At 43.0% G+C, this 25,859-nt stretch overlaps 3 protein-coding genes and 2 long non-coding RNA genes across 8 annotated transcripts in view; 4 read left to right on the top strand and 1 right to left on the bottom strand.

Moving 5' to 3' along the window:
- Positions 1–365: 365 nt before the first annotated feature.
- On the top strand, positions 366–10,155 carry hoxa3a (homeobox A3a). 3 transcript variants are annotated; one of them, XM_083680863.1, is made up of 4 exons: positions 366–485; positions 2,807–2,861; positions 6,477–7,059; positions 8,555–10,155. In XM_083680863.1, the coding sequence occupies exons 3-4, from the start codon at positions 6,594–6,596 to the stop codon at positions 9,331–9,333; spliced, it is 1,245 nt and encodes a 414-aa protein (XP_083536989.1). In that variant the 5' UTR covers positions 366–485; positions 2,807–2,861; positions 6,477–6,593; the 3' UTR covers positions 9,334–10,155. The 3 variants fall into 3 exon arrangements, with proteins under 3 accessions (XP_083536989.1, XP_083536990.1, XP_083536988.1); XM_083680864.1 differs by lacking the exon at positions 366–485 and having other exon boundaries at positions 2,269–2,861; XM_083680862.1 differs by lacking the exons at positions 366–485; positions 2,807–2,861 and adding an exon at positions 4,280–4,629.
- Positions 10,036–25,859, bottom strand: part of LOC310812351 — a 17,833-nt gene continuing 2,009 nt past the window's right edge. The window contains exons 1-2 of one of the 2 annotated variants that reach the window (XR_014554508.1): positions 11,843–11,995; positions 10,036–10,584 (exon numbers count right to left, since the gene is read on the bottom strand). This is a non-coding gene — a long non-coding RNA (uncharacterized lncRNA). Of the gene's footprint in view, positions 10,585–11,842; positions 11,996–25,859 lie in introns of those variants that run through there. The other variant, XR_014554507.1, reaches the window with a different exon arrangement.
- Positions 13,196–15,655, top strand: LOC310811877 (homeobox protein Hox-A2a-like). The gene is made up of 2 exons (XM_083680216.1): positions 13,196–13,947; positions 14,589–15,655. Exons 1-2 carry the CDS (start codon positions 13,584–13,586, stop codon positions 15,347–15,349), a joined length of 1,125 nt encoding a protein of 374 aa, XP_083536342.1. The 5' UTR covers positions 13,196–13,583; the 3' UTR covers positions 15,350–15,655.
- On the top strand, positions 19,420–21,212 carry hoxa1a (homeobox A1a; the record flags this gene model as incomplete). The annotated part of the gene is made up of 2 exons (XM_083680866.1): positions 19,420–20,032; positions 20,816–21,212. The coding sequence occupies 2 exons, from the start codon at positions 19,420–19,422 to the stop codon at positions 21,190–21,192; spliced, it is 990 nt and encodes a 329-aa protein (XP_083536992.1). The 3' UTR covers positions 21,193–21,212.
- The window catches only part of LOC310812350, a 22,567-nt gene continuing 20,191 nt past the window's right edge, over positions 23,484–25,859 (top strand). The window contains exon 1 of the long non-coding RNA XR_014554506.1: positions 23,484–23,563. This is a non-coding gene — a long non-coding RNA (uncharacterized lncRNA). The remainder of the gene's footprint in view (positions 23,564–25,859) is intronic.

Below are 25,859 nucleotides of genomic sequence, written 5' to 3'. Positions count from 1 at the left end.
GTTGTGGTGGAGCTTTCCACGCCCGCTGCTCCATGTTGACGGAAAACAAGCGCCAAACGGTGCAGAGAGAAGAGCAGCTTTTCCGCCCAAGGTTGAGGCTATCCCAGTAGGCATGATGAGACTGCTTATTCATCGCCTTCACAAGCCCTATTATTTTTAGGCCTTCATATCAAAGTAAAAAAGCGTCATTAATATGTGAAAATTCGAACAGTTCATTGTAGTGCTACCACCTGATCTTTTCCCCTCCCCACACTGGATTCTAGTTTGCCCTCTGCGCAAACCTATAATTTCCAGCATCACTCAACTGGTCGTAGGAAATGCGTAAGCGCAGGCAGGTTGAATTGAGGGTCCCCACACTGACCAGTTGGGTGAACAACCCGCACTTTGAGCTCCCTTATGCACCTCTCCTCTCTACTCAGTTCTGACTGACATACACTCGCCTCTCACTGCCATCAGGACGCACACCTTGCCTTGCGTTCGGACAGGTAATTATAAGACGTTTGATTTTCATTTGGCCGCCAGCATATTGATGGAGTGGTGACTGAGTGGCTGTGTATATCTTGGGTACAGGGGAATGATGTGGACTAGACATTGAGGCGGTATTGAGTGCGCCTGCACTCTCCACACCAACCCCATCCATATATCTATACTGAAAAGAGGGGGTAACTCGGGTGTTGAGTGATCAGTAAGTCACACGTAAGGGGCTTCCTCGAGGAAAAGCCCTCTCTTTCATAGTGCGAATTGTGACACAGTAGCGTCAAACACTTCTCCTGTTCTACAAGCTTAAAGCTATGCACACTTGCCATAGCATATTAGAACCGGATTAGCGCTCCATGCTTATGTTAATAGGCACCAAAGATACCACACTCTAGAAGTGACAGAACACACACTCCTCAGAATGGGAGAAGATGTTGAAAAAAGCAGCAGCGCTGTGAGAGACCTGCTCCTCTGCCAGATACATTGCAATGTCATGTACCCCTCTTTTTTCTAGCTCCAAAGTGATCCGTTTCTCCTCAGGGGCAATGACTGCCTCCATTAATGATTCACGGGCTCAAATAAAAGGGATTTAAGTTGACGTTGCGTCACGTGAGCGGGGCGCATAATACGGCGCGGTGTTATGGCACGGGGGAGAAAACCGGAGCCCCGGTCTGGCCATATACGATGCTGATTTTACGCGCGTTACCCCCACTTTCTGTGAGTGGAGTCGGGGCTTTGTAGACTTTGGAGAGGGGGAGAAAGAGGGACAGTGAGAGAGAGAGAAAGATAGAGGGTCTCGTTTTTGTGGATGGTATTATACTGCTGTCACGGACGGATATGTTTTTCCATGCGGACAGAGTCAGAGCCCGTGCTTGGGGAGGATGGATTTTATTTTGAGGTATTTCCGCCGATTGTTCATTACTGTCGTGAGTTATTGCCGTGCGAGGCAGAGGTCAGTGAAAAAGTGCCCGTGGTTTTGCCAGGGCTGAAAAAAATAGAGCTGTAACATCTTTTAAAAGTCCAATATTCACATTTCTGGAGATATCGCCGATTTCTACAATAAATTAGGCCTACATGAACCATTACAATGTTTTAATAGCCTACACTACCTGTGTGAACATTTTAGCTTGGCTTAAAAAGTCTACTATTACCCATTATCACTTCATGCGCCTACCTAATCAACATCAAATAATATATCTAATATATATTTTAATTTTAATTTTGACGAGAATACACAGGCAATTTTGGAGTATATGCTGGTTAGGTAGCCCAACTTAGTAAGCTATATATATTATGTTTGAAGTTGGCCTAAATAGCCGTTTGTAAATAAACCCGGCCATTTAAATGTCTGTTGGTAAAAAAAAAAAACAGAGGAGGTGAAAGCAGTCACGACGTCCCGCTCCGAGGTGTAATTCCTTTCCCTATAAAATACATCAATTTGTGGTGTTATACATGAGTTTTCTAGGGAAAGGATAAATCAAATTGAGGTACATAAAAAGTAAAGAAAAGCTGTAGGGTTGTGCTGCTCCACCAGGGAAACGAGGATATAATGGAAGACGGAGTGCCATCCAGGACCGCGCGGCCGTGTTGAGGTCACGGCGCTCGTGTGTGATTTATGGGCGCGGGGACTTGGGGCAGCCGTTGCGCGAGAGCTAATGACTATTCGATCCAATTCCAATGGTGAAAAAATACACACAAACAAAGCAGCTACAACACATTTTTTATTGCAGTTTTATCAGTATAGGCTACAAACGTTTAGATATAAATCTGATAGTTGATTTCAATATGTATATATTTATATTTATCATTAGCTTATTATTAGCCATTATTTTTCTGATTATTATTATTATCATTATTAGGCTATGATTATTATAGTGGTCTTGGATATAGAGGTGTTATTATCAATGTGTTTTCACTGTGAATGATTTGGGGAATCTTCATAACTTTGTCGCAGAGTGAACGAATAATGCAGCTAACAACGTAGTTATGTCGATAAAATGTAGCCTACAGCACCGACAGCTACAGCAGATAAAAGACAATTCTTTAAGCCACCATGTTATCGAAATGTTGTGAATTTGCATATTTGTGTAGGCCAAGTCTGCTCAATTGACATGATTTATCGTTCAAAAGCAATTAATTAAAATGTTAAAAACAAGTTTTTGATTAAGCTACCCTATATCAAGGGATTTTAATTTTCATGTTAAGGATACTAAATTTAATCCATATTGATATATTTTCCTTGATGTGGGGAAATTAGGTGAAATGTCGAAAAATAGGTTGGCTATGCATATCGGCTGAATTGGCATACATTTTCTTTTTTTCTCCACAGAATTCTGCCTAAATAAATCCCAGCCTTCCAGCGAAGGGAACCAGCCCTGCCTTTGGTAAGTCCATATTATGCCTTTATTGATTTCTGCTCGAAATGCTTGATGATCATATCCTTATTCAATTTCGAATAAGTACCATAGACACCCACTCAAGCACCCTCACAACCATGTACACACACATAAGCCTTTACAATTCCTTAGCTTGTAGCGCTGATATGAAAAACTTCAGAGCAATAATTCGTTGTCTTCCATATGTCTTTTGTAGTGTAATTTGTCACTATAAAAGCGGCGGGGGGAATCGCACCTCTTGGATCGGTGCCTTGCTCTTTTCAAAAATCTTCTCCTTATTTTAAACAACACTGCCATAAAATTGACAAAATTATATTAGCAAGATTATATTATTTCTAAAATAGCACAATGTTTCTGCTGTTTTGGATTCATCCTTTTTTGTAGAAATATCCATCTGCCTTCTCGTCCTTCTTTTTCAGTGACATTTAACCCCGTAGTTGGGGACAAATTTGAGGAAATCAGCACTCAGCATTTCAGCAAAACACAAAGGAGTAAATAATTATACCAAGTGACTATTCTGCTTTGAAAAAGAAAGGCTTCGTAGGCTAAAAAAATAATCCTCACGAGTGAATTTTTGTCCCACTCACCCTCCCACGCTGTCCGCGTGTTCTACCTTTTTATTGTGCCGTTGTATCTGCGTCCTAAAGCCTCATACGACCACTGAACCTCTGCTCTGGACGTGTTTACTGCCTAGAGATGCAAGAGATCATAAATCTTTCATTTTGGCCGCAAACGACACCATTCACATGCAGAGGGATTCCCCCTGCTCTCTCCCCCTGTTCCTCGCCCTTTTGGATGCGAAAGTTCTTTCCATTTTTCTCAGCCAGCGCCCGATGGGGGTCTTTCCCTTGGCCCAGTCCGAACAAGGCTTTGATCTCCGGCGTTCTCAGTTTATAAACTCATAGTTTATTTATCTTCTAACCATTCAGCGCCTACAAGGATATCCCAATAATTTTGAAATTAGTCGAATATTGGATCACCCCCAAAAAGATATGACCGGTCCATTCGTAAACTAAAGAATTCACACATAATTCACACAAAATGTTGGTTAATGATTAAGCCATGGATAGAGGCCCTTTATCTGTCATAGTAATGGTAATGCGCCGTTGTCATCTGCTGCGTGACGCCCTCCACATCATCCAGGAATTATTCGATTCAGAGTGTTGAGTAAATAACAACAAATTTCATATAACACTTTGATTATGCCTGTCCGTGCTTTTTGTAATGCTATTTTTGTTTAACCATACTACTTCATTTCGTGGGGGAGGAGAGAACTGGCTTTCTGTGTTCAAGGCGCTACTTCATTTGCATAATTTTTCTTGTCTATGGTGACGCTATGTTTCGGGGGAGTTCACTGGTTTCTGCATGGTACTTGTGCACGAACACATAGTCCAGCAAAGCCCTTACCAGGTTTAATATAGCTATGAGGCATGGGCATTGCTCTAGCATGTGATAAGTTCAACCGTGAGGGCAGATAGTGCTTATCTGGGCGACCCGAGTGCTTGCGCCTGCTTTCGTAATCTTGGTTTACCCATCCACGTCGAATAGACAAAAAAGAAAAAAGGGCTTTCGTTTCTTCTACACAGAGCCTCTTCCCTTTTTGTTGTTGCTGATGACTCCTGTATGTAGGCGCAGTCTGTTGCTGCTATACCCAGCTCGCTTTGCTTAAACTTTCTCTGGACTACTGTTTTGATCGATTTCGTCGCTGAATGAGAAAATATTGCGTTGTGCTCTGCATTCGTCGTCAGAGGATAAGGTAAGCAGGCCAGAAATAGGCTCTCTCGGTTGTAAATGGCGGAGTTTGTGTGTCGCGCGGTGATTTATCACCGTATGACTTACATCTCGGTTCAGGAAGAGTTCACACACACTCAGGCAGCCAGATTTCTCTCGCGCGGAGCGGGGGGCTGAGCGTTCGAAGGCTCGAGCCTGTCTTTTCTCTGTCTCTCTCTACCATTTTGAGGCATAGCCTACCAGGTATTATTTTGAAAATACATTAAAAAAAAACATTTTCCAGAGCATCGTTTCAATAGCAGTTGTATAGTGATGAGATTATTTTTCATTCAGCGGTTTAATTATGTTGACGGCACCTGAAGAGGATCTGCTTTTGTCCTGATTTTGCTTGCCATGATATATTGTCCTGCAGAAAGCAATAGTTAACCAATTATTTGTCGTTCAGTGTTTTGGTTTTCAGAGAGTTTGGGATTTGAAGGATTATGAACACATTTAAAATCAATTATGTGTATTCCTATTATTACTACTGCTTTTGTTATTATACATTTATTACTAGGCCTATCGTTGTAATCCGTACTAGGGCCTATAACCTATCAATAGCAGAATTAGTTTTTTCGAACAGCTCACACTCTTTGAAATTACTTGTATACAATAACTCTTAATTGTGAATATCTATAGGCTACATGCAATGCAAGAAGGTTTTCTTGAGAAGGTAATTGCCCTTTACACTGACATGCTGATTTTCGCTTAGGATTCCAGAGAGTAGCCTACCTATAAACGTTATCAAAATGATACTGTTGCATCGAATACCTATATAACTACTATATTTTACTGGCCAAATTATTGCGATTTGGATTGAGGTGGCTGGTACCGTGAAGGCTTTGTTCCCTCTCTCTCTAGCCTATTAGTCTGGAGAGAAAAAAACGCATGTGGGTTATAGACTCCAGTAACACCACGAAAGCCCAACCACTATAGTTTGTAGTAATAATTAATAATTAATATTGATCGTTTTTCAATATATCTCATTGCATATAATAGTATCCATTATGACCTGATGGCTAGTCGTAGTTGTGCATCCCGGATTTCTGTCTGCCTGAACAGTGAGCCTGGCTGCTCACCGGGCCGCTGTCTCATGCGCGCCGTCCCGGCCCACTGACCCCCATACATCACTGCGACGGGCGGCCGAGCCGACAGCACAGACAGCAGTCATTATTATGGGCCTACGAGGGAAAGTTCACGCCGTGGTCATGGAGATGCGCGGATGCCCGTCCGGTTTTTCAGGTTTCCTTCTAGCCCCTTCATCCATCTTGGTCGCACAAGCAAAAAGGTGGAGAATGCGGTTGTTTATGCTTTCAGCCAGGTGGCTGAGGTAGCGCACCGCGGAGGCCTGGTCTAGTATGGAGAAAGGAATATTTCGAATGAATGATCAAGCTTCGACGTGTAGGCTATAGGACGATGTTCTCTATCCAAGAATGATGGCAGGCCTATAGATAAAATAATGTTAACAAACATACCCTGAAAAATAAAATATAATAATAATAATAACAACATAGGATGATTAAAGCTAATGTTCACGACATTCATTTTGTCGTTGTGAGCTAAGCATGTGAAACCTTGTGTCACCAATATTATGCTAATATGATACAATTGATGTGCTTTTATAAATGTTTCTATTTGTATGTAGTTGGTACAGATGGTGATGTGAGGTTTGCACATGCCTTTGTGCCCTGTATAAGCCATAAGGTAAACGGTAATAGTCCACAGAACTGTTGCTCCTATCTTGCCTCCATAGTCTCCTGTGTCAGCTCTGTATTGAAAAGTAAGATGGATCGCCACCATTTCTTCTCCTCACAGTGCTTCTTGTAACCCTAGGTTCACCCAAGGAGGCCATTGGCGGAGAGGCGTCACGTGACCAAGGGGTGCCAATGTTATTCTACAAGGGTGTCAAGACCCTGTCAGTTTCTGAAATAAATATTGGGAAACGGCGAGATGCAAAAGGCAACCTACTACGACAGCTCTGCAATTTACAGTGGCTACCCGTATCAAAGCGCAAATGGCTTCAGTTATGATGCCAATCAGGTCCAATATCCCCGGGCCTCTCATGTGGAAAGTGAGTACCATCGACCCGCCTGCTCTCTGCAGTCCCCAGACGGCTCCGTCGCCCTGCAGAAACCCGGGGAGATGGCGGAGAGCTGCGATCGGAGCACGGCCATCCAGGCGGCGCAGCCCCCGGTTCATCCCGAAAGCAATCAACCACAGGTGCTGGTGTCGGTGTCAGTTCCACCTCCACCACCACAATCCCCAAGTTCCCTCATCCAAAACACGAGCAACGGTTCCAGTAAGCCCAACACAAAGAACGGTTCCCCGACCTCTACCACCCGAAAACACATCTTCCCCTGGATGAAGGAATCACGTCAGAACACCAAGCAGAAAACCACCAGTAGTTCCAGTTCAGGTATATGACCTACAGTGATTAAACGACGGTCACATACACCTCGTTATACATGCGTAAACATCTGGTCCGTGACTCTGGCCTGCATGGCATGATACAGGCAGATACAGAGGGCCAATACCACCATTTGTTGTCGGAATGCCAAAGTATTGACTTGCTGTTAGATCAAACACCACATATTGGCCCTGATCACACAACCGTCCGTGCACGACAACAAACAAACAGGCAAAACAGTTGTTCCAATTTGTTCCCTTGTTTTCATTAGCGAAAAGCGTAGGGGGAGGGGGACGTAAGTTATTTACCAAAGATGTAACCTAAACTTCAACGATTGTAGAATTCCCATAGTCTATTTATTTTATATAATTTTTTTATTTAAGGCTTATGCTTTATGCACAACTTTTAGGAAGCCATGATTTGAGCGTAACGGGTAAGAATTTAAAATTGAAAGAAGTGGGACACGATCCAGACATTTAGGCCTACTAAATACCATAATTCATAATGATAAGTGTGTCAGAGTAATGCCAGAACTATTTCCAACAATAACCCTTTGGTTTTAGGGTTAGGGTTACGGTAATCATTTTGTGCTATTTTACAATATTGCCGTATTTTTCAGTTTTTTACAAATCTGGCTGGTCATTTACACTCGTGTTTCACCATCACAGATCCCACGTCAGCAAAATCATTATATAGGCCTATGTTGTATGTATTCCTGAACCTTTGCTACGATCATTCTGATAGGCTATTGATAAGTATATTCATCATTGTTACTCATTACAGCAGCAGTATCATTTGAAACTAAGTAAAAAAATGTCTCTCCCCGTTTACAAAACAACCTAACGTGTTACATTATGTCATACTGCATTCCTCTCGCCCAGCGTCTGGTTGTACAGTAGCTAGTAGTAAAATGTATTAGGGGTTGGCAGCCTGCCACCTATGGTAACTAGACCAACACTTGCTGTTCAGCATGGCCCCAGCCACTCGGAGGGGGATACATATCAGAGAAGGCAAGCTGCAACTCCATGCGCTGTGTGGAATATGTATGCTGCCACTGAAGTACAGGGAGATTTGAGGGTCAAAAAGCTCCAGTAGTGAATATGAGGTAGGCTTATATGGTTTGGTCCAATGTAGTGTCCGGCCTACACTCTACACTCGTCCTCATCTTTCGTTTTGATTATAAACATGTTTGATCCAAGAAGCTCCTCTCCCATGGACGCACGCACGCACGCACGCACGCACGCACGCACGCACGCACGCACACACACACACACACACACACACACACACACACACACACACACACACACACAGGCGTGATATTAATCTGCAACACGTTAAATCATGATTTGGGAAAATGTTTAGCCTATAACTAATGATATGTAGATTTGCGGCGGTTCATGGGGAGAGACGTGGTGTTATCAGATACATGTATGTGACGTGTGTCTTGTTCTTTTCCTGGGGTGGATTACTGATTGACTGTTCCTTTTCCTCTTCCGCGCAGTTGAAAGTTGCCCTGGAGACAAGAGTCCACCCGGGTCGGCCGCGTCAAAGCGAGCCCGGACCGCTTACACCAGCGCTCAGCTGGTAGAACTGGAGAAGGAGTTTCATTTCAACCGTTACCTCTGCCGACCCCGGCGGGTCGAGATGGCCAACCTACTCAACCTCACGGAGAGGCAGATTAAGATATGGTTTCAAAACCGCAGGATGAAGTATAAAAAGGATCAAAAAGGGGTCGGAATGATGCCCTCTCCGGGGGGACAGTCCCCTCGGAGCCCCGTTGGCCCGTCTTCCGGTGGAGGATACCTCAACTCTATGCATTCTCTCGTTAACAGTGTACCTTACGAGTCCCAGTCGCCCACGTCTTACAATAAACCCCATCAAAATGCATACGGTATGTCCACGTCATATCCCCCTCCCTTGAACAGTTCCCTTAACAACTGCCCGCCCTCTCAGAAGAGGTATCCTGGCACTGACTCGGCCACGCCCGAGTATGACGCGCACTCTCTCCAAGGCAATGGCAGCTACGGGACACACTTGCAGGGCAGCCCCGTATATGTTGGTGGAGGTTACATCGATTCAATGCCCAACTCCGGGCCTTCCGTATTCGGACTGACCCATCTCCCGCACCCGCCGTCCACAAACATGGACTACAATGGAGCAATCACTATGGGCAACAATCACCACCACGGAGTGTGTGATCCGAACCCGACGTACACAGACCTTACGCCGCACTACTCTCAGGGAAGAATTCAGGAAGCGCCCAAATTGACGCATCTGTAGCCGGGGCGCACCCCGGATCACCCCGACCATTGTCTTACGCCTCCAAATCCATCATCGCTTTGTTTCTGCTCCTATTTTCTGATCACCCTCTCTTTGTTTTGTTTATGTTTTGTATAGTTTAATATGTAAAGTAGCGTAGGCAAGTAATCAATTCTTGCTTTATTTTTTCTCTATTTTTCTCTATTTGCTAGTGTTATTGTTCCACAAAGACCCATATGGGCTGGGACATTACGCGCTGGGGCACATGTATGCATACACTTATTTAATCTTGAACGTGTTTTTAAAACAAAAATCAAACAGGGTATATGAACAAATGTCATGGTATTCTGTTAATGTGAATTTGTTCGTGTTTTTATTTATCCGCATTTGAAGAATTTAGTTTTGCATTTTGTTGCACTTCTGGAGAGATCCTAAAAAACCACGAGCTGGGTGGGAAAGGGAAGGTCTATAGCTCCAGTTCATGGCCTCCCCCACTTGTGTGCTGTTGGACTTTCAAATGTTATTTATTTTGTTCTGACGTAATATGGAATTATTTAGTATTATTTGACCTTCCATGCTCTGTGGGGAGAAGGATACTATAGGCTCGTCTATCCCTCGCCTGTACAATGCAGAGAAAGCTCAGCAGAACACTGACATGTTGGTTATTTTTTTCTTTCTCTACGAATGTAAATCCATCATGCAATAAGGTTGGAAAGAAGGACAGACTTTAGAAGTTTCTTTATTGAAAAACTATTTGGATATCAACAGTTTCTGTTTCATTGTTAGACATTCCATGCTGCTCCAGTTCGAAGAAATAAATAAATGAATTTAAATATAAACGTATCATTCAACCTTAATTTCTCGTGTATTCGAAGCATTTCAGAAACATAACACAATCCCACAAAATATACACTGCAATACAATATTCCAATAAAAATATGAATAATAATAATAATATTTACAGTGAATTGTGCGTTTCTCAGGTTAAGTCCCACAAAAGATTAAGCTATACTAAACTCAATAGGCTATACATGCACAAAGTAAAAACACATAATTTATTAATAATTGGTTATATATGTAATAGTCTACTAAGTAATATTTTATCTAACGGTGAAGGCAAAACACATGAACATTAAAGTCCACTTTTGTCTCCCTGCCGTTCAAGCGCATAGCGTGGCGTATCAGAACCTCTCTCGATTGCTTTGTTCCCGTTCCTCCTTCGCGTGGGCACATCCATAATAATAAAAGTGTCTTGGGGGCCTTCTGGAGTATCTGTTTGAAAAAAGAGATGAAATAAAAAACCGTAGAGAGTATTTTGTTGATATATTCAACCACTCAATATAGTCATAATCAAATTGCACATTTACAGATTTAGATGTGGATTCAATGGGTAATTGTTTATCGTGCAACATGATCTACTAGCATGCCTACTAACAGTTGAAATGCACATTTACAAACAGCAAAAAACAATCTGTGTTGCTCGTAATTTGGGTAATGAGTAATGTCAAAAATATTACAATGATATCTTATGTTTTATATAGCTATATAAAGCTATAGCCTAGCTTTTCGATTGTGTTCTGTAGTTATCGTTTGATTAGGCAAACGCCAAAAATAAATAAAACCATTCGCACACCTTGCATTCTAAAATCGTATTTCCTCATCAATTTGTCCAGGTTTAAGTTTATTATTTTCAAATAAAATTAATCAAGCAAAACCATATAAACCTAACCTCATTAGGCCTCCATTGTGCATTCACTCTCCCCCCAATAGTCGAACAGTCTCTTCCCTGTTTTTTGTTAGATTCCTAGGAAATTGATCAATTATTCTCTTAAATGCATTTCAGGATTATTGCCTGAAATCAAAATGCTTTACAAAAAATATACTGTAATTTATCCAATCTGATGTGGACAAAATCACTGATTTTATAGGGCAAGCACAGTTCCTGACATATGGTTAGCAGGGGAACCTAGAACAATTGAACCATGGTGTGTCAGCGTAAAGGCTGATGGACTGAGCAACTGCATCCAAAACACACTCACACACTCACTCACTCACTCACTCACTCACACACTCACACACTCACACACTCACACACTCACACACTCACACACACACACACACACACACACACACACACACACACACACACACAGAGAGAGAGAGAGAGAGGCAGAGAAAGAGAGAGAGAGAGATTCGACCCATAGGTGATTTTAAAGCGGTAACATAAATAAGGTCCTTCATTGTATTTCCATCCGTGGGAAAGCGGTCTTAAATCAACCCCCCTATTAGTAAAGTGTGCTGGACTGACTAGATTTCACAGAATGCCGCCACCCACTCCTTCTCTCGCACAAAAGCCTGTGCGTAATTCCAAAAACCCATCCATCTATTCCATAGCAGCCCTATCCTTTTCCACACATTCTGCTTACCTCCAAAAACCGGTATGTTTACTAAAACGAAAGTAATTACGTTTCGTAAACACACTAAAAAAAGACTACGAAAAAGAAAACGGAAAGGTGTAGCCTATACTCACCGCTTATGCATTATCGCCCCTCATAACGAAGAGTAGTCAATTATTCGCTGGCTTTTTGTCTTAAAACATCCCTTAAGCGACAAAAAAAGCTTTGACTGCGAACAGATACGAGTTGTTCGTTTAAGAAAATAATCTGAGTGGCCAGTGTTTCTGGCCGCTTCCTGGCTGCATTTGATCCGGGGGAGAGTTAGAAGCCTTAAATGTGTTCTGAGGGCACCGAGCTGTCAGACCTTTTGGCGAGTAAGATTGATCGCGCGCAGGCTTCCAGGACTCTTTGTTTGGTATATAAGCAATAAACTGAGCGAGGCCTACCACTTATTTTCCTCTTCTCTCACTCACTATTGCAGTTTTTGAAAGATACAACATGCACTCATTGCTTGACGAAAAACATCCAAAATGTGGCTTTCACAGATTATACAGGACGAGTTTAAACCAAACACTGTGGGACATTCAGTCAATACACATTTCCCTCCTTACAACCCTGCAATGGTTTCCTTTGAAGGACCTATTCTAATGGCAGAGGTGTATTAGTTACAGTGTAATGGCATCCAGAAGTATTGGAGGTTTAAGAGAAATCACATATAAATGTGCAGGGGATCCTTTTCTCTAATCTTGCCCTTGTGCACCCACTACCCCCGTCTCAGACGCCCGCCATGACCTCCCCATCGAAGGAAACCTCTGGGAAGGCACCTTGAAAAGAGTAATGGTGTGTGTGAATGTGTGTAGTTTTTCCAGACACAAACGCACTTTAAAACGAACGTTTGCATGGTAGCTACAGAGGCTAGATAGGCCTATGCATAATGCAATGTAATGTAATCATTTGAAGCATTTGGTATACATGGTGTACATGTGTTTTGAACTGAGCAAAATCTATTGCTGATACAATGGGTAAAGTGTGTCTGTGCTAGGCCTACACGTTTATTAATTGTGGCATTATGCATAATAGTAAGCTCTAAATGGTCATGATGAATAATCATTAAGATTCTGTATGTAAGTAGACCTATGACTCGCTGTAGACCTGCTTGTAGCCTAGCTTAAGTGAACATCTAACCTGAACCACACACATGGAGTGTATGTTGGCTATACTGCTTGAGAGCACATTGGATTGTTGGAGGTTTGTTGATGTCAAGAGCTCACAAGATCAGTTTTTGGGTGTGTTTTTTCCCCTGACAGAACTCTGACTCTGGATATGAATGGCTAACTACGCTAACGACCGCAGGCATACTATGTGGCTACTGGCGTGATATGTGGAGCGGGGGCGTTCACTACTGACATTCTCAAACAATACGAGAAAGAGGACGAGCCCGCGCACTGTAGCTCCCTCCCTGTCACACCGCGCGTTGGCCATTCTAAAAACACATTGTATTTTAGTAGAGTGGAGGTGAGTGGAAGATAAACTAACTGGGAAAAGGTGTAAATAAAAACAGTCATCCCCACAGAGCGAGGGGTTCTTCGCCAGAGTTTTTGGATCAATCACGCAGACAGTGGCTTCTTTTGATTAAACCCCAAATTGTCATTGGGCAGAAGTAATCATGTGACAGGCAATTCGGTCCAATTTCAACCTTGTCTCCATGAATTCAATAGTTTAATAGTAGCTCGGTCCCCATACGGCCGTAATCAGTGAATTAGAAAAAAACACCAAGAGGAGATTTTTTAATGATTTTTTCTGCCTCTTTCTCACTGAGCCGCAACATTTATAAAAATACGCGTGCAAACTTTCCTCGGCTCTCAGGGAGCGGAGATGAATTACGAATTCGAGCGAGAGAGCGGTTTTATCAATAGTCAGCCGTCGCTTGCTGAGTGCCTGACATCTTTCCCCCCTGTCGGTGATTCATTTCAAAGTTCATCAATCAAGAGCTCGACGCTTTCACGCTCGACACTGATTCCTCCTCCTTTTGAGCAGACCATTCCTAGCCTCAACCCGGGCAGCCACCCGCGGCACAGCCGGCCCAGACACAACCCCGATGGATGCAGCCCGCTGCCCACTGCCTCCCTACCCCCGGAGTATCCCTGGATGCGGGAGAAAAAAGCCTCCAAGAAGAATCACCTGCCGACTTCCACCACGACTGCGATAGCAAGTGGACCTGTGTGCTTTTCTCCGAAAGGTGGGTGGTATTATGAGGAAAATGTACAGGACAAACAAACGTTTTAATGCGGAATGCACTTTCTAAGCACCCATAATGCTCAAGTCATAAGTTACAGTGCATATTATTTAATCTCCACGGCTCTCCATGTGTACTTACACTTATTGGTTCCCGGTAGTGTTAGAATCTTCCCAAAAGTTTGGGTAAAGTTCAGTAATGTCAAATGATTTATTTGATTTCCACGCTGCCCTTCCTTGCTATGCTGTGCCAGAGTTTTGATATGTGACAGTAATGAAGAGTGATGGAGTACTGTTGCCGACCGGGGCAGCTGGCGCATTCATTAGCCTACACTAGCCTGGACAACATTGCTGTTCCCTCTCTGCTGTATTTTGGGGTGAATTTGGTTCATATGGTGCGTTATGTTGTTGTACAATGCAATGCATAAGAATATCCATGTCGTGAGATGATTTGTTTAAGACCAGTGGTCGCCTGGGTTAGAGTGCTGGCTTATATTAAGCGGCCATTTTGCTGCAGTGTCCTCAGTTTTGTAGTGTATTCTCTGGCGGTTTGTGTTCTTGTAGGAGTATTGTGTGCATTATTATTTAACTGTAGACAAATTGTATTGGTTCTCATTTTTTTGCTGTTCCTTGCTGTTGTTTCAGGCTCGCCTGTGATTTTAGAGAGCGGAGGTGGAGCGGGCTCGCGTCGGCTGAGGACAGCCTACACCAACACACAGCTCCTGGAGCTGGAGAAGGAGTTCCACTTCAACAAGTATCTGTGCCGTCCGAGGAGGGTGGAGATTGCTGCCCTGCTAGACCTCACCGAGAGGCAAGTCAAAGTGTGGTTCCAGAACCGGAGGATGAAGCACAAGCGGCAGACCCAGTGCAAAGAGAACCACAACAGCGAGAGTAAAGGGCCGAGCACCGAGGATGGGACTCAAAGCGAAGAGGAGGAGGAGGAGGAGGAGGAGGACGACGAGGGCTCCATGTTCGAACAGAGTCTCAATACAGTGACCCTAACCCTACTGGAGAGAGAGACCTGCTCCTTTCAGCAAAACTCTATCGGCTCCACTCAACATCTCCAGAATGTAGGCCTACACAATGGCGATACCCAGAGTTATACTGTTTCGCCACTGAGCAATGACAAAAATCTGAAACATTTTAGCAGCCCATCACCCACTGGCTGTGTGTCAACAATAGGCCCCTGCTCCGCATCTGGCCCTGACAATAGTAGTCCCCCGGCCCTGGATGTTTCAATACACGACTTCCAAGTATTTTCTTCGGATTCTTGTCTTCACCTCTCCGATGCTGCATCGCCTAGTTTATCAGAATCCCTGGACAGTCCCGTGGACATATCGACGGACAGTTTCTATTTTTTCTCGGAGTCGCTAACAACAATCGACTTGCAGCATTTGAACTATTGAAATCAATCAACAGAAAACGCATTTAAACCGGGACATTAAAAACAACAACTCTGCTATTAATTTTGAAGTTTCGGCACATTTATTTGTATTGATTAATTGACTAGTAGATTAATTCAAGGTAAGAATCTGGAATCGTCCTTAGAAATGCACAGCCTGAAATTACCAAATCAAAATGAACTCTATAGATTGAAATTAAGGGCATATGTGAGATACAAAAAAGTATGTATCCTGGTCATTTTATTTTTGTATAGCTTATACAATGCCATGAATATTTTTGTTAGAATAAATTAGAGTTGCTATACGTAGCTTTCAAAAGTGTGCTGAGTTATTCTTTTCCCTCTCTTTTATGATGTCGATAATGTATTTTGATCAAATCAATTTTTGTAAAAAACAAAACAAAAAAAACAGAATGAGGAAAAAGATGGGTTCATGAAAATGTTTTAATTACTGGGGTATCAGGAATGAAAAATTACTCATTACATTTGCAACTCGAAATCGTGTGATGAACGCATGCAAACATAGCTTGATCTTTAATGCATTGTGCGAAAAGTAATTTTAATCAATGTCTGGTTCATGTTTTATGATGTGGATGAGAATAGTTGGTTGAAAGTAGTGAAATATGCTATCTGTCTCGACAGGGCTTAATTACCTTGATGCAGTAATTTGGAACATTAAAATTGTTCATTACAATTTAGCATATTTTTCAAACTCTGCAAACCGTTTTGAAATTCCTGAATGCAATTAATATTACCATTAGTTAAGAAACAAACTATTCTCTTACATACAGCGATATACAATAGAGAAATAGCCGTCCCCTTAAAAAATAAATAAAAAAAAACTTCTTCAGAAAGAGACATGGAAACAGGTTTATTATGTCTACGTTGCTAAGACGACACTTAAATGTATTTTATCCTTTACTTTTAATAGAGTTAGATGAATCGTAAACTAGCCTACAGTGGTTCCCAATGAGAGTAAGCTCCTAATGTGCAAGTGTAGGCAAGTGTTATGTCGAGCTATGTTTTCCGTCACGAGCTCATAAATCAAACCGCGCCATGATTGTGAGAATTACATTAAAAAAATACCAATTGTAGCATATTATGCATAAACACCTCTTACCTTTTAGGATGGGACGTGTCGATTCGAGACCAAACAAGATGAAGCCTTGTAAACGTGTGGTAATAAATCATGTTTATAGCTGTTTAAATATAGTACGTGGGCGCTGCAAGCGTGGCAGCAGTAGCATGCAGTCTCTTTCCGTCGTGCAATAGCATAATTGAAAACAGGCCTCTGTGGACTAATAGGCCTATTTTTAGTCCTATATGATTAGCCTAAACTTTTTTCTTGATAATTGTAGGCAACACATTGATTGGGTGGCATTGTATATTAGTGTATTTGATTAAATGCATCGATATTTCATGACAAAATGGTGGCATAAAATTGCGTGATGGTTTTAAAGCTCAATAACATGCTGCTTTCACTGTGTAGGCCTAGTTGTATGATAATTGGGAGTCCTTTTGTAGAGCTGAATATAGAGTAGAATATGATTGAATACAAGTTGAATCTTGCATGAACATGTTTAGCCAATTTTAGAAAAGGTATTTTGCTATTTCAGTCCACACACTTGTGCAATCTACCACCAGTTGCACACAGTCGACAGTGGAACTTAACTATACTGCAAAACCTTATTACATTAAACAGAAATTAGGTTTAGCTAATAATCATTTCTATAAAAACAGGCCGTGAACTGTTGATGCGCCCACGAATAGGACTTAGTTAGGAGTGGGAGGCCTAGAGCTATGTCTTCTCCATCTTAGAGTTCCCTCTCCAAAGGCTGGTAACAAAATCATTCCGAGACAATGCGCCTTTTCACTTCCCATTCCGCGTTCACTCAAAGCGCATTCTAGAATGTCTACAGCCTGAAAAGTTTCGACAAGCTTGGATTCACTGCGCCCACGCACTAAGCCATACGCTGTTGTTGGTGAAGAGAGGTTGGAGATATATGTATATGGGTCATGATTAGTCTGGCTATGTCCGTCTCAGTTTTGAGGTCCTCGGCCTATTTTGGAGATTCAAACCCGCCTGACTTTAATGTTACACGTAGCGTGGGGAAATGCAGCTGCTGAGAGCGAGAGAACGCTAGTTCGTTGTGACTGAAGCGCTGTCATTATAAGAATGACCACCAGGCCACACATTCCTCTATTCATCCAGCAGGGGACGAAGACCGCTCTCTCTCCCCTCTTTGCTCCCCCCTCCCCTTCCTTTCTCTTGTGTTCTCTGTGGTTAGAGGCCTACTTCATGACAGCTCACCCACGCTCTCTCGCACTCTCTCATCAACAGAGCATTTCATAACTATTCATTTCTCCAACGGCTTTATATGATGAACTTAACAGGATAATCAACACGCAGTTTCGCTTCAGGTTATGTACGTTACAAAACTGGCCCCGTTTTATTAAATCGGCTGATCACTGTACATGCGTAATGAAAATGCATGTAAGTGAAATAAGTCGACAAGAATCCAGACTGGCCCTTGGAGTAACAATTAATAGCCTATTCGGTTATTTGTATTTTCTGTACACGATACTGTCATATAAGATCACCTCCCTCGTCCCTCCTATCAAATAGGCCACTATACACTCACGGAACACTTTATTAGGAACACTATACTAATACTGGGTAGGGCCTCCCTTTGCTCTCAAAACAGCCTCAATTCTTAGTGGCATTGATTCCACAAGATGTTGGAACATTCCTTTGAGATTCTGGTCCATGATAACACGATTGCATCACGCAATTCCTGCAGATTTTTCAGGTGCACTTTCAAGCTGTGAATCTCCCGTTCTACCACATCCCAAAAGTGTTCTATTGGATTCAGATCCGGTGACTGGGATGGCCACTGAAGAACCCTGAACTTATTGTCATGTTCATGAAACCAGTTTGAGACGACTTTTGCTTTGTGACATGATGCATTATCATGTTGGAAGTAGCCATTAGAATGGGTAAATTGTGGCCATGAAGGGATGCACATGGTCAGCAACAATACTCAAATAGGCTGTGACATTCAAGCAATGATTGATTGGTATTAACGGGCACAAGGTGTGCCGAGAAAACATTCCCCACACCATTACACCACCTCCACCATGAGAAGGTGTACAGGTGTTCCTAATAAAGTGTTCAGTGAGTGTATGTGGCGGCTGCATCACCAAGAACCGCTTATCGTCTATATTACTCCAGGACTAGGTTTAATTGGGTCCGTGATACCTCCCCATGCTTCTCCTTTCTCTATCAATGCCGATTCAGCAAATGAGTGCGCAACGAGGTGTAATGTAGACGATCGGACAAGATGCTTTTCACTAAACTTCATTGCATGAAACCTGCAGGGCGTTGCATCCCATAGGGATTGCAACCGAACTGATGATGAGACTTGATCTCCATGGCCCGTCTCGAAAGTTGACTGACATCCCTTGCGCGCGCGCGCACACACACACACACACACACACACACACACACACACACGCACACACACACCCCACCCCCCACCACCCGCACACACACCCATCCCATCTCTCCCTCTTTCTCATTCTCTCTCTCCAAAAAATGTCACCGTACCTGCTACATACTGAGGTCGAGTGGTAGGTCGTATTCGTAGAGAGGTTAAAACGTAAATGTTCTCCAAGACACTCGAGCCATGGGGTAGAAGATGTCGTGTTAGCTGTTTCCCGTTCTACATGCGACCTCAGCGCCGTCCACCGTCGTCTGTCTACTAGCACATTGTTTGCTCGGCCAATACATTAGAGCCGACGCGCGTCACCTTGATCGACGAGCGCTTAGAATTTAAATACCCACTCAAACACCAATCTGTCAGAGCTAAGGGGACACGGACAAGCACCTCACTGGCTAACCGGGCCACGTGACCGCCACCGTTCACTGATATCGCCTCTGTTGTCCCCCTCCCTCTTCTGATAACGGGGGAGACGGTAAAGGTTGGCACGGTCACCCAGGGTGAGAGAGAGGCGAGCCTAATCATTCCGGGCCTATTGTGGATGGTCGCAAAGTGCCGCAGATACGATGCTACAATGAGCAGTTTCTTAGATTACTCGGTGATGAGCGGCGACGGCGGGTCGTGCTCCATTAGGGCTTTCAACTCAGACCACGGAATTACAACTTTCCAGTCGTGTGCGGTCACCGTAAATAACTGCGGGGCGGATGACCGCTTCATGCCCAGCAGGGCTTCCCCGGATGGCATCACTCACCAGCCGGGATCCTACCAACCCCCTGCCGGGTCTCTGGGCATCACCTATGGGGCTCACCCGGCCTGCGGGGCGGGCTATGGGCCCCAGGGTTTCTGCACTACTTATAACCATTACGCATTAAACCAGGAAGTTGACACGGCCACGGGGTTCCCCCAGTGCGCCCCGTTAGTGTATTCCGGGAACATTTCCTCATCCATGGTTCCGCAGCATCGCCAAGGTTACGGGGGCGCGCCCCTAGGTCAGCTCCAATACGCTCACGCCACATATGGCGGCGGGCATGAGCAGGCGAACCTGCCCTCCTTTGCCGGTTGCTCGAACCCACTGTCGCCCATCCACGCCGCCCACCTGGACGCGTGCTGCTCACCCCTTTCCGACGGAGCCTCGTCCGCGCAGACGTTCGACTGGATGAAAGTCAAGAGGAATCCGCCAAAGACAGGTGAGCTTCACCCTATTGGTTAAAGCGAGGTTTTGGATAGTGAACGGGTCCTTGGTCTGTGTCCATGGGAAACTTCTACCCGGAGAGGTGGTTGCCATATGAGAGTACAGGTAGTGGGGTATCTGCACATCGGACGATTTGGGTAAAGAAAGTACCAGAAATTATTTCGTATATCTAAACGAATGGACTGCTTAGAATAGGCAGCAACATGGCCTCCCATACTCTCTCTGTTCCCAAGTCCCTTGAACAACCTGTTGAAATGATTGGGCCTGGGTTTCTAATAATACAATCTCAGTGTACAAATGGGTATGGGATTGTTGGCATTTCATTTGAGTTTTATGGTATTTGACTGTCCAAAAAGTGGATACATAGCAAATCAAATAGTGTCATCCTAAAGTGTATTATGCGAATGAGAGGATGATGATTCATACTGCTCAATGATAAACATCACAGGTCAAGTCTAACAATGTTGTGTGCACCTGAGCATTGGAATTTAAAGTGATGTAGATATAATAACGTCTATGATGGCAATTAGCAATACGGTGGGTCCTAGCAGCCATCGAGTGTTAAGTTTGCCTGGCAATGTGTCGCCTAATTTGCCCACCGTACTGTACTTCACGTGTATTTATCATGGCACACATTTGGTACCATAGGCCTATTCGTGTGCCGATTCTTCTCTTTTGCGAATGATTACTCACTTAACACCTACAAAGCCACTGAATGTGCGTATGCGCATTTTCATAATGCAACTGTCAGCTTTCCATGTTTTCTTCTGTTCAGCAGGTAGGTCAGGAGAATATGGTTTCGGGGGCCAACCGAACACCGTCCGGACCAATTTCACCACCAAACAACTGACTGAGCTCGAGAAGGAGTTTCACTTCAACAAGTATCTAACGCGCGCGCGGCGTGTGGAGATCGCAGCAGCGCTGCAGCTCAACGAGACTCAGGTCAAAATCTGGTTTCAGAATCGTCGGATGAAACAGAAGAAGCGCGAAAAGGAAGGACTGTTGCTCACCAAAGCCCCCGCGTCCGACCCAGGGGACAGCGGGCAGGAGAAAACGGACGACGCTGGGTCAGAAAAGTCGATCTCGGCCCCCTCCACTCCATCTCCCGCCTCATCAATGGTATCATCTGGAGCAGACCCCTATTCCTCGAGCTAAAAAAAAAAACCTCACTATTATTATTCGTTATCTGAATAGCCTAGAGTACCAAAGATGAGATTCCGTCCTTAACCGGTTCAGAGTGAAAGTTACAGGTTCAGTGAATTTACTCCGAGGGTAAATAAATAAATGCACTCTTTTGGAGACTTTGAGATGGGAGAATGAAATTGAGCTATATTTATTCGGGTTACTTGGCTAATTCATGATGGTGCAAACATGTGGTTTAAACACCAGCCTATGGAGTATGTTGAAATCTGTCAGACGTTCCTCTCCAGTTTGACGTCCATGTGGGTAGGATGTAGCCTCTCTTGCATAGGGATAATCTTCCATGTCTGACGCTGCTGAATGTGCAACTGTTATCGACCTGGAAGTTGGCTATACACAAGGTGCACAAAGAAGCAAATACCTCATAATGTGCCAACTGAACATTACTGTGCAGCATTGACACAGGTGGTTTGGAACCAACTCTGGGCCAGTGTTTTATGCGTCATAACCAACTCTTATCACTATTGGCACATTCTTAGAATACCTCTTTCATCCTGTTCAAACCTGTGTTTCCGGCCTGTGTTTGTAATGTTGCGAGTCTCAATCTGAATGTATTGTGTGAGGTTTGCATGATGCGCAACGCTTTCATGTACTTGATTGGAGGCTGAGTTTTATCAGTTTGGAGACCGGTGATGTATCACTTAATGTCTTATAGGCTTTTGTCTGTTACTATTTAATCGAGTAGAGCACATGTAAAGTGTTTTCCAGCGCAATGTTTACGGGTCAACATGTGTATTAAAAGTGCTTTTGCCTCTAAGAAAATGATTTTGTGGATGCATCTATTTGTGGCGCAACAAATATCCAAACAGTATAGTGCATCGTCTGATTCGCAACCGATAATGTCCATGATCATTAGAAGCACGGTCTATAACCATACCCAATAAGATGTGCCCAGTGCCTATCTCCTAACTCCAACAACGCTTAGCCTATTTCTTCAAGGGCTGTGGAAAAGCATGGGCTTCTTTACCTATTCAAGTCAGACTGCCTTAATGCGGCCGTGCGCGTTCCCGTCCCTTGGGTGAAGCATTATTGGCATAATAAAGACATGTTCATCCACGGAGGGGATGAGCGCGCGGACGTCAGCGTCATTCGCGAAGACAACCTTATCGAATAGTTGCCTTATTGAAAGGACAAAAATATACTTCATTGATTACAACATAGAGGGTATGGGTATTGACAAGGTTACGCCCCTCTGGCCCTGTCAATGTCGGTGTGTCAGGCTTGTCAAGTCACGAAGAGCTGCTTGTGGCAAGGGAAGATAAGGCGGATATGCCATGTGGCCAACACCTGTTCCAATGCCCAAATTAAGTAGAACAAACACTGGAGGAGTTGCTGACATTTTCTTCTAGATAGAACAATATTATAAACGTATAGCCAATCTGAGACAAATAAGGGACGGTAGCAGCATAATACGCATACATATGGTGGATTTAACTGCGTAATTATTTTAAAGATGTTAATGCTTTAAAATGTTTTTGTTTATATTGTCGCGTGTGCATGTGTGTGTATGTGTGTGTGCGCGCGCGCGCGCGTGTCCTTATGTAGGCCTTGGTCTAAATAAAGTAAGCTTTGTTCACAAGTGTAGAAACACTTGTTTAAACATTTGCTTATCTTGTTTATAGCATGTATATAGGCCTAGAATAGAATAGACATTCAAATACAGCCACACACACACACACACACATACACACACACACACACACACACACACACACACACACACACACACACACACACACACACACACACACACACACACACAATGACTTTCAACACCTACATATTTCAATTAATTAGCCTGGAATCATATTTGGGTATTTGAGCAACACACACACACACACACACACACACACACACACACACACACACACACACACACACACACACAATGACTTTCAACACCTACATATTTCAATTAATTAGCCTGGAATCATATTTGGGTATTTGAGCAAAAATTTGTAGGCTTAACTAAAATACGATTTACCTAAAATAAAGTTGATATATTTTGCATATCACAAAACTCGAAGTTCATTTATCATCCAAAAGTATTCTTTCCCCATTTCTCAATTTAGAGCAAAACAAGGTGTGTGCATGTCTCCTTTGATGTTTTAATTCCTCGTGTGCAGGGTGCGAGTCAATCCCGCCATAAAAGGAATTGCGAAACTGAAATTGAGTCATGATTAATGACCGACGCTCACCTTTACCTTGGTATCCACCTGCGCGAGCTGCTATTATGTAGGCCTCGTGGGGCTGTATGCATGGGGCGCCTCGCTCGCGCTTCAGGAAAACAGAGTAGCAGTGGCATGGGACTGGGTGCATATTATCCGTAAGTGACGATGTTATGTACCTATGGCAATTTGTAAAACTTTTGTTTCGTTTCATTTAGTCAATCGTTCTTATTCCTCCCTATCTAATAATTGAGGTATAGTTGTCATGGGGGACCATTGCGTTGATGTTTAGCCAAACCAGTGTGTAAAAATAAAACCAAAGACACCCTCATTGTTCAAAAGTACGGGTGTTTTTGTGTAAATAGACATAAATGTACACAAAGTTGTTGATCATGGGTTTGGTGTTGGGTCATATGGCGTGCGTCTTTGGTCGGGCACAGATTGAAGGCAAGCTAAGGAGCTGCTTTTGATGCCTATTAGTAAATATGCCTATCTTTATCAAATAACACGTGTATAGCTTTTCTTTATCTTTCTGAAAAGCATCTTAAATGCAATTTTTGTGGGGAAAATGTACCAAAATGTAAATGAATATAATTAGGCTACTGTTTGGGGAACGTATTAGTTAAATCCCATGCAAATACAATTTCATGTTTAATTAATTATTAGGCTATGAAATGCTGTATTTAACTAATAAGTCCCGAAAACAGTATTTATATTAATTTACTTTTTGGTACATGTTCCCCACAAAAATGGACCATTTAAAATGCGTTTTTAAAATGATGACAAACATTTGATCACGTTATGGCTACTATATATAGGCTATTCGTAATTAGGCTATTTTACACTTGTTCAATCAAAGTAGCCTATATTCTATGCTTGTTATACTCATTTGTTTTAGAAATATTAATATAGACCTAATAGATACGAGTTCTACCCTTACTGATATGCAACAGAATATTTATATATGTAGACATAATAGCCTACTCGACTTTCCATGCATCCTTTGTGACGGGAGTATCCTTGCCTGCATTGGCTCGAATTCGAATAATTCGAAAAAGTAATCAAAATCAGCAACACGCCCTCAATATGCTAAAACATTTTCTGCGATTACGTTTAAAGATAGGATCGGAGGCGAGATATCTGGCGACAAAGCAAGGCCCGTGCTTACGAAATCATTAACGCGATTACCTGTGTGGAGCTTTTTTAAAGGTCAATAACGCAAGAGGCGAGATGAATTAACGACAAGTATTAACATTATACAACACGTATTTATGTGATTGTATCAGAGGCGGAGGCAAAAGTGGTCTATGAATGTTCCGCAAGGATTTATTCACATGTTTGATGTTGGGCCTTTCATAATAATTATCTTTAGGCCTATACGAGTATTGTTCAAAACAGATATTCAAAATATAATATTACTAATTTCGAATACATTTTGCCAAAGCAACATCAACTCCAGCAATATAATAATAATTAGGTCTAAAATAACTGTTATATGTGTTTCTTGCAGTAAGCCTACTCCTATTGTTACTCCAAGTTATGTTGGCTTTATTCTAATTGATGAATGCATTTTTCTGCGAGTTTATTATAATTAGATTGATGTTTCAAACGTGATTGAATGTAATGACATGAATGTAGATTTTCAATGACCATCACTTTCTTGTAGACTTTTACAATTTGTTATCTATAAACAATTCAATTCAAAAGTAGGCATATAGTCTATCGAAGGGCACCGATCCTTCTTCATGAGTTTTTGGAACCCCTAACCGTTCCCTCGCACGAGTCGTTACCCCACCAGAGCCCTGTGCACCAGGGGCTACACGGATTGGATTAGAGACACAGTTGACCCCCACAAAGAAACTCGGGGTCATCTCTCGGTCATCGTTCCTCTCTGAGTTTGTTGTCACAGCAGCCCCAAACCTAAACAACAGTTTACAGACCACACTAGGCAAACAACCCCTCCACAACACAGTCACAGTCTAGCTGCAACAATCTCTGTTCAAGCACAACATCGATAACTCACCTTAAAAGGTAGAAATGACCTCCGCATTATGAAAAGGTCTATTGCAACGCTTTCATGGAACCAACCGGCATAATGTGGTCACGTGGGGTGTTCTTGTACGGTTCATAGTACCCGTTAGGCTCACGGATAAACATTGTTCGATGACAGATGTCTGACGTAAGGCTAAACCATAGATGTTCCAAGCTTTTGAGTTAAGGAGGTGACGCAAATGATTAAATCGAGCAATTTATGCGTTCAAAGATATGGTTGAGAATAGGAAGGATAACATGTAGGCCCAGGCAATTTGAGCAAGGAGGACGCTCTGCAAAAGTTCAGTTTTAAACAACTTTCTGACATTGAGTGCTCAGAAGCTACAGCCAAGTCCCTTGAGGACAACGATAAAACGCTCAAAGGGCCTATCATATATGTTGTTTCGACCCGAAAGGTATACC

Source organism: Argentina silus, assembly GCF_951799395.1.
Source record: "Argentina silus genome assembly, chromosome: 11".
Taxonomy (NCBI): Eukaryota; Metazoa; Chordata; class Actinopteri; order Argentiniformes; family Argentinidae; genus Argentina; species Argentina silus.
The sequence above is the reverse complement of the archived record's forward strand: the minus strand, read 5'-3'. Positions and strand labels throughout refer to the sequence as shown.

Bases quoted from the DNA above. Each gene is read 5' to 3' on its own strand.
- hoxa3a (XM_083680863.1), top strand. From the start codon at position 6,594: ATGCAAAAGGCAACCTACTACGACAGCTCTGCAATTTACAGTGGCTAC. The intron at 7,060-8,554 runs GTATATGACCTA...TCTTCCGCGCAG, and splicing joins CACCAGTAGTTCCAGTTCAG to TTGAAAGTTGCCCTGGAGAC.
- LOC310811877 (XM_083680216.1), top strand. From the start codon at position 13,584: ATGAATTACGAATTCGAGCGAGAGAGCGGTTTTATCAATAGTCAGCCG. The intron at 13,948-14,588 runs GTGGGTGGTATT...CTGTTGTTTCAG, and splicing joins TGTGTGCTTTTCTCCGAAAG to GCTCGCCTGTGATTTTAGAG.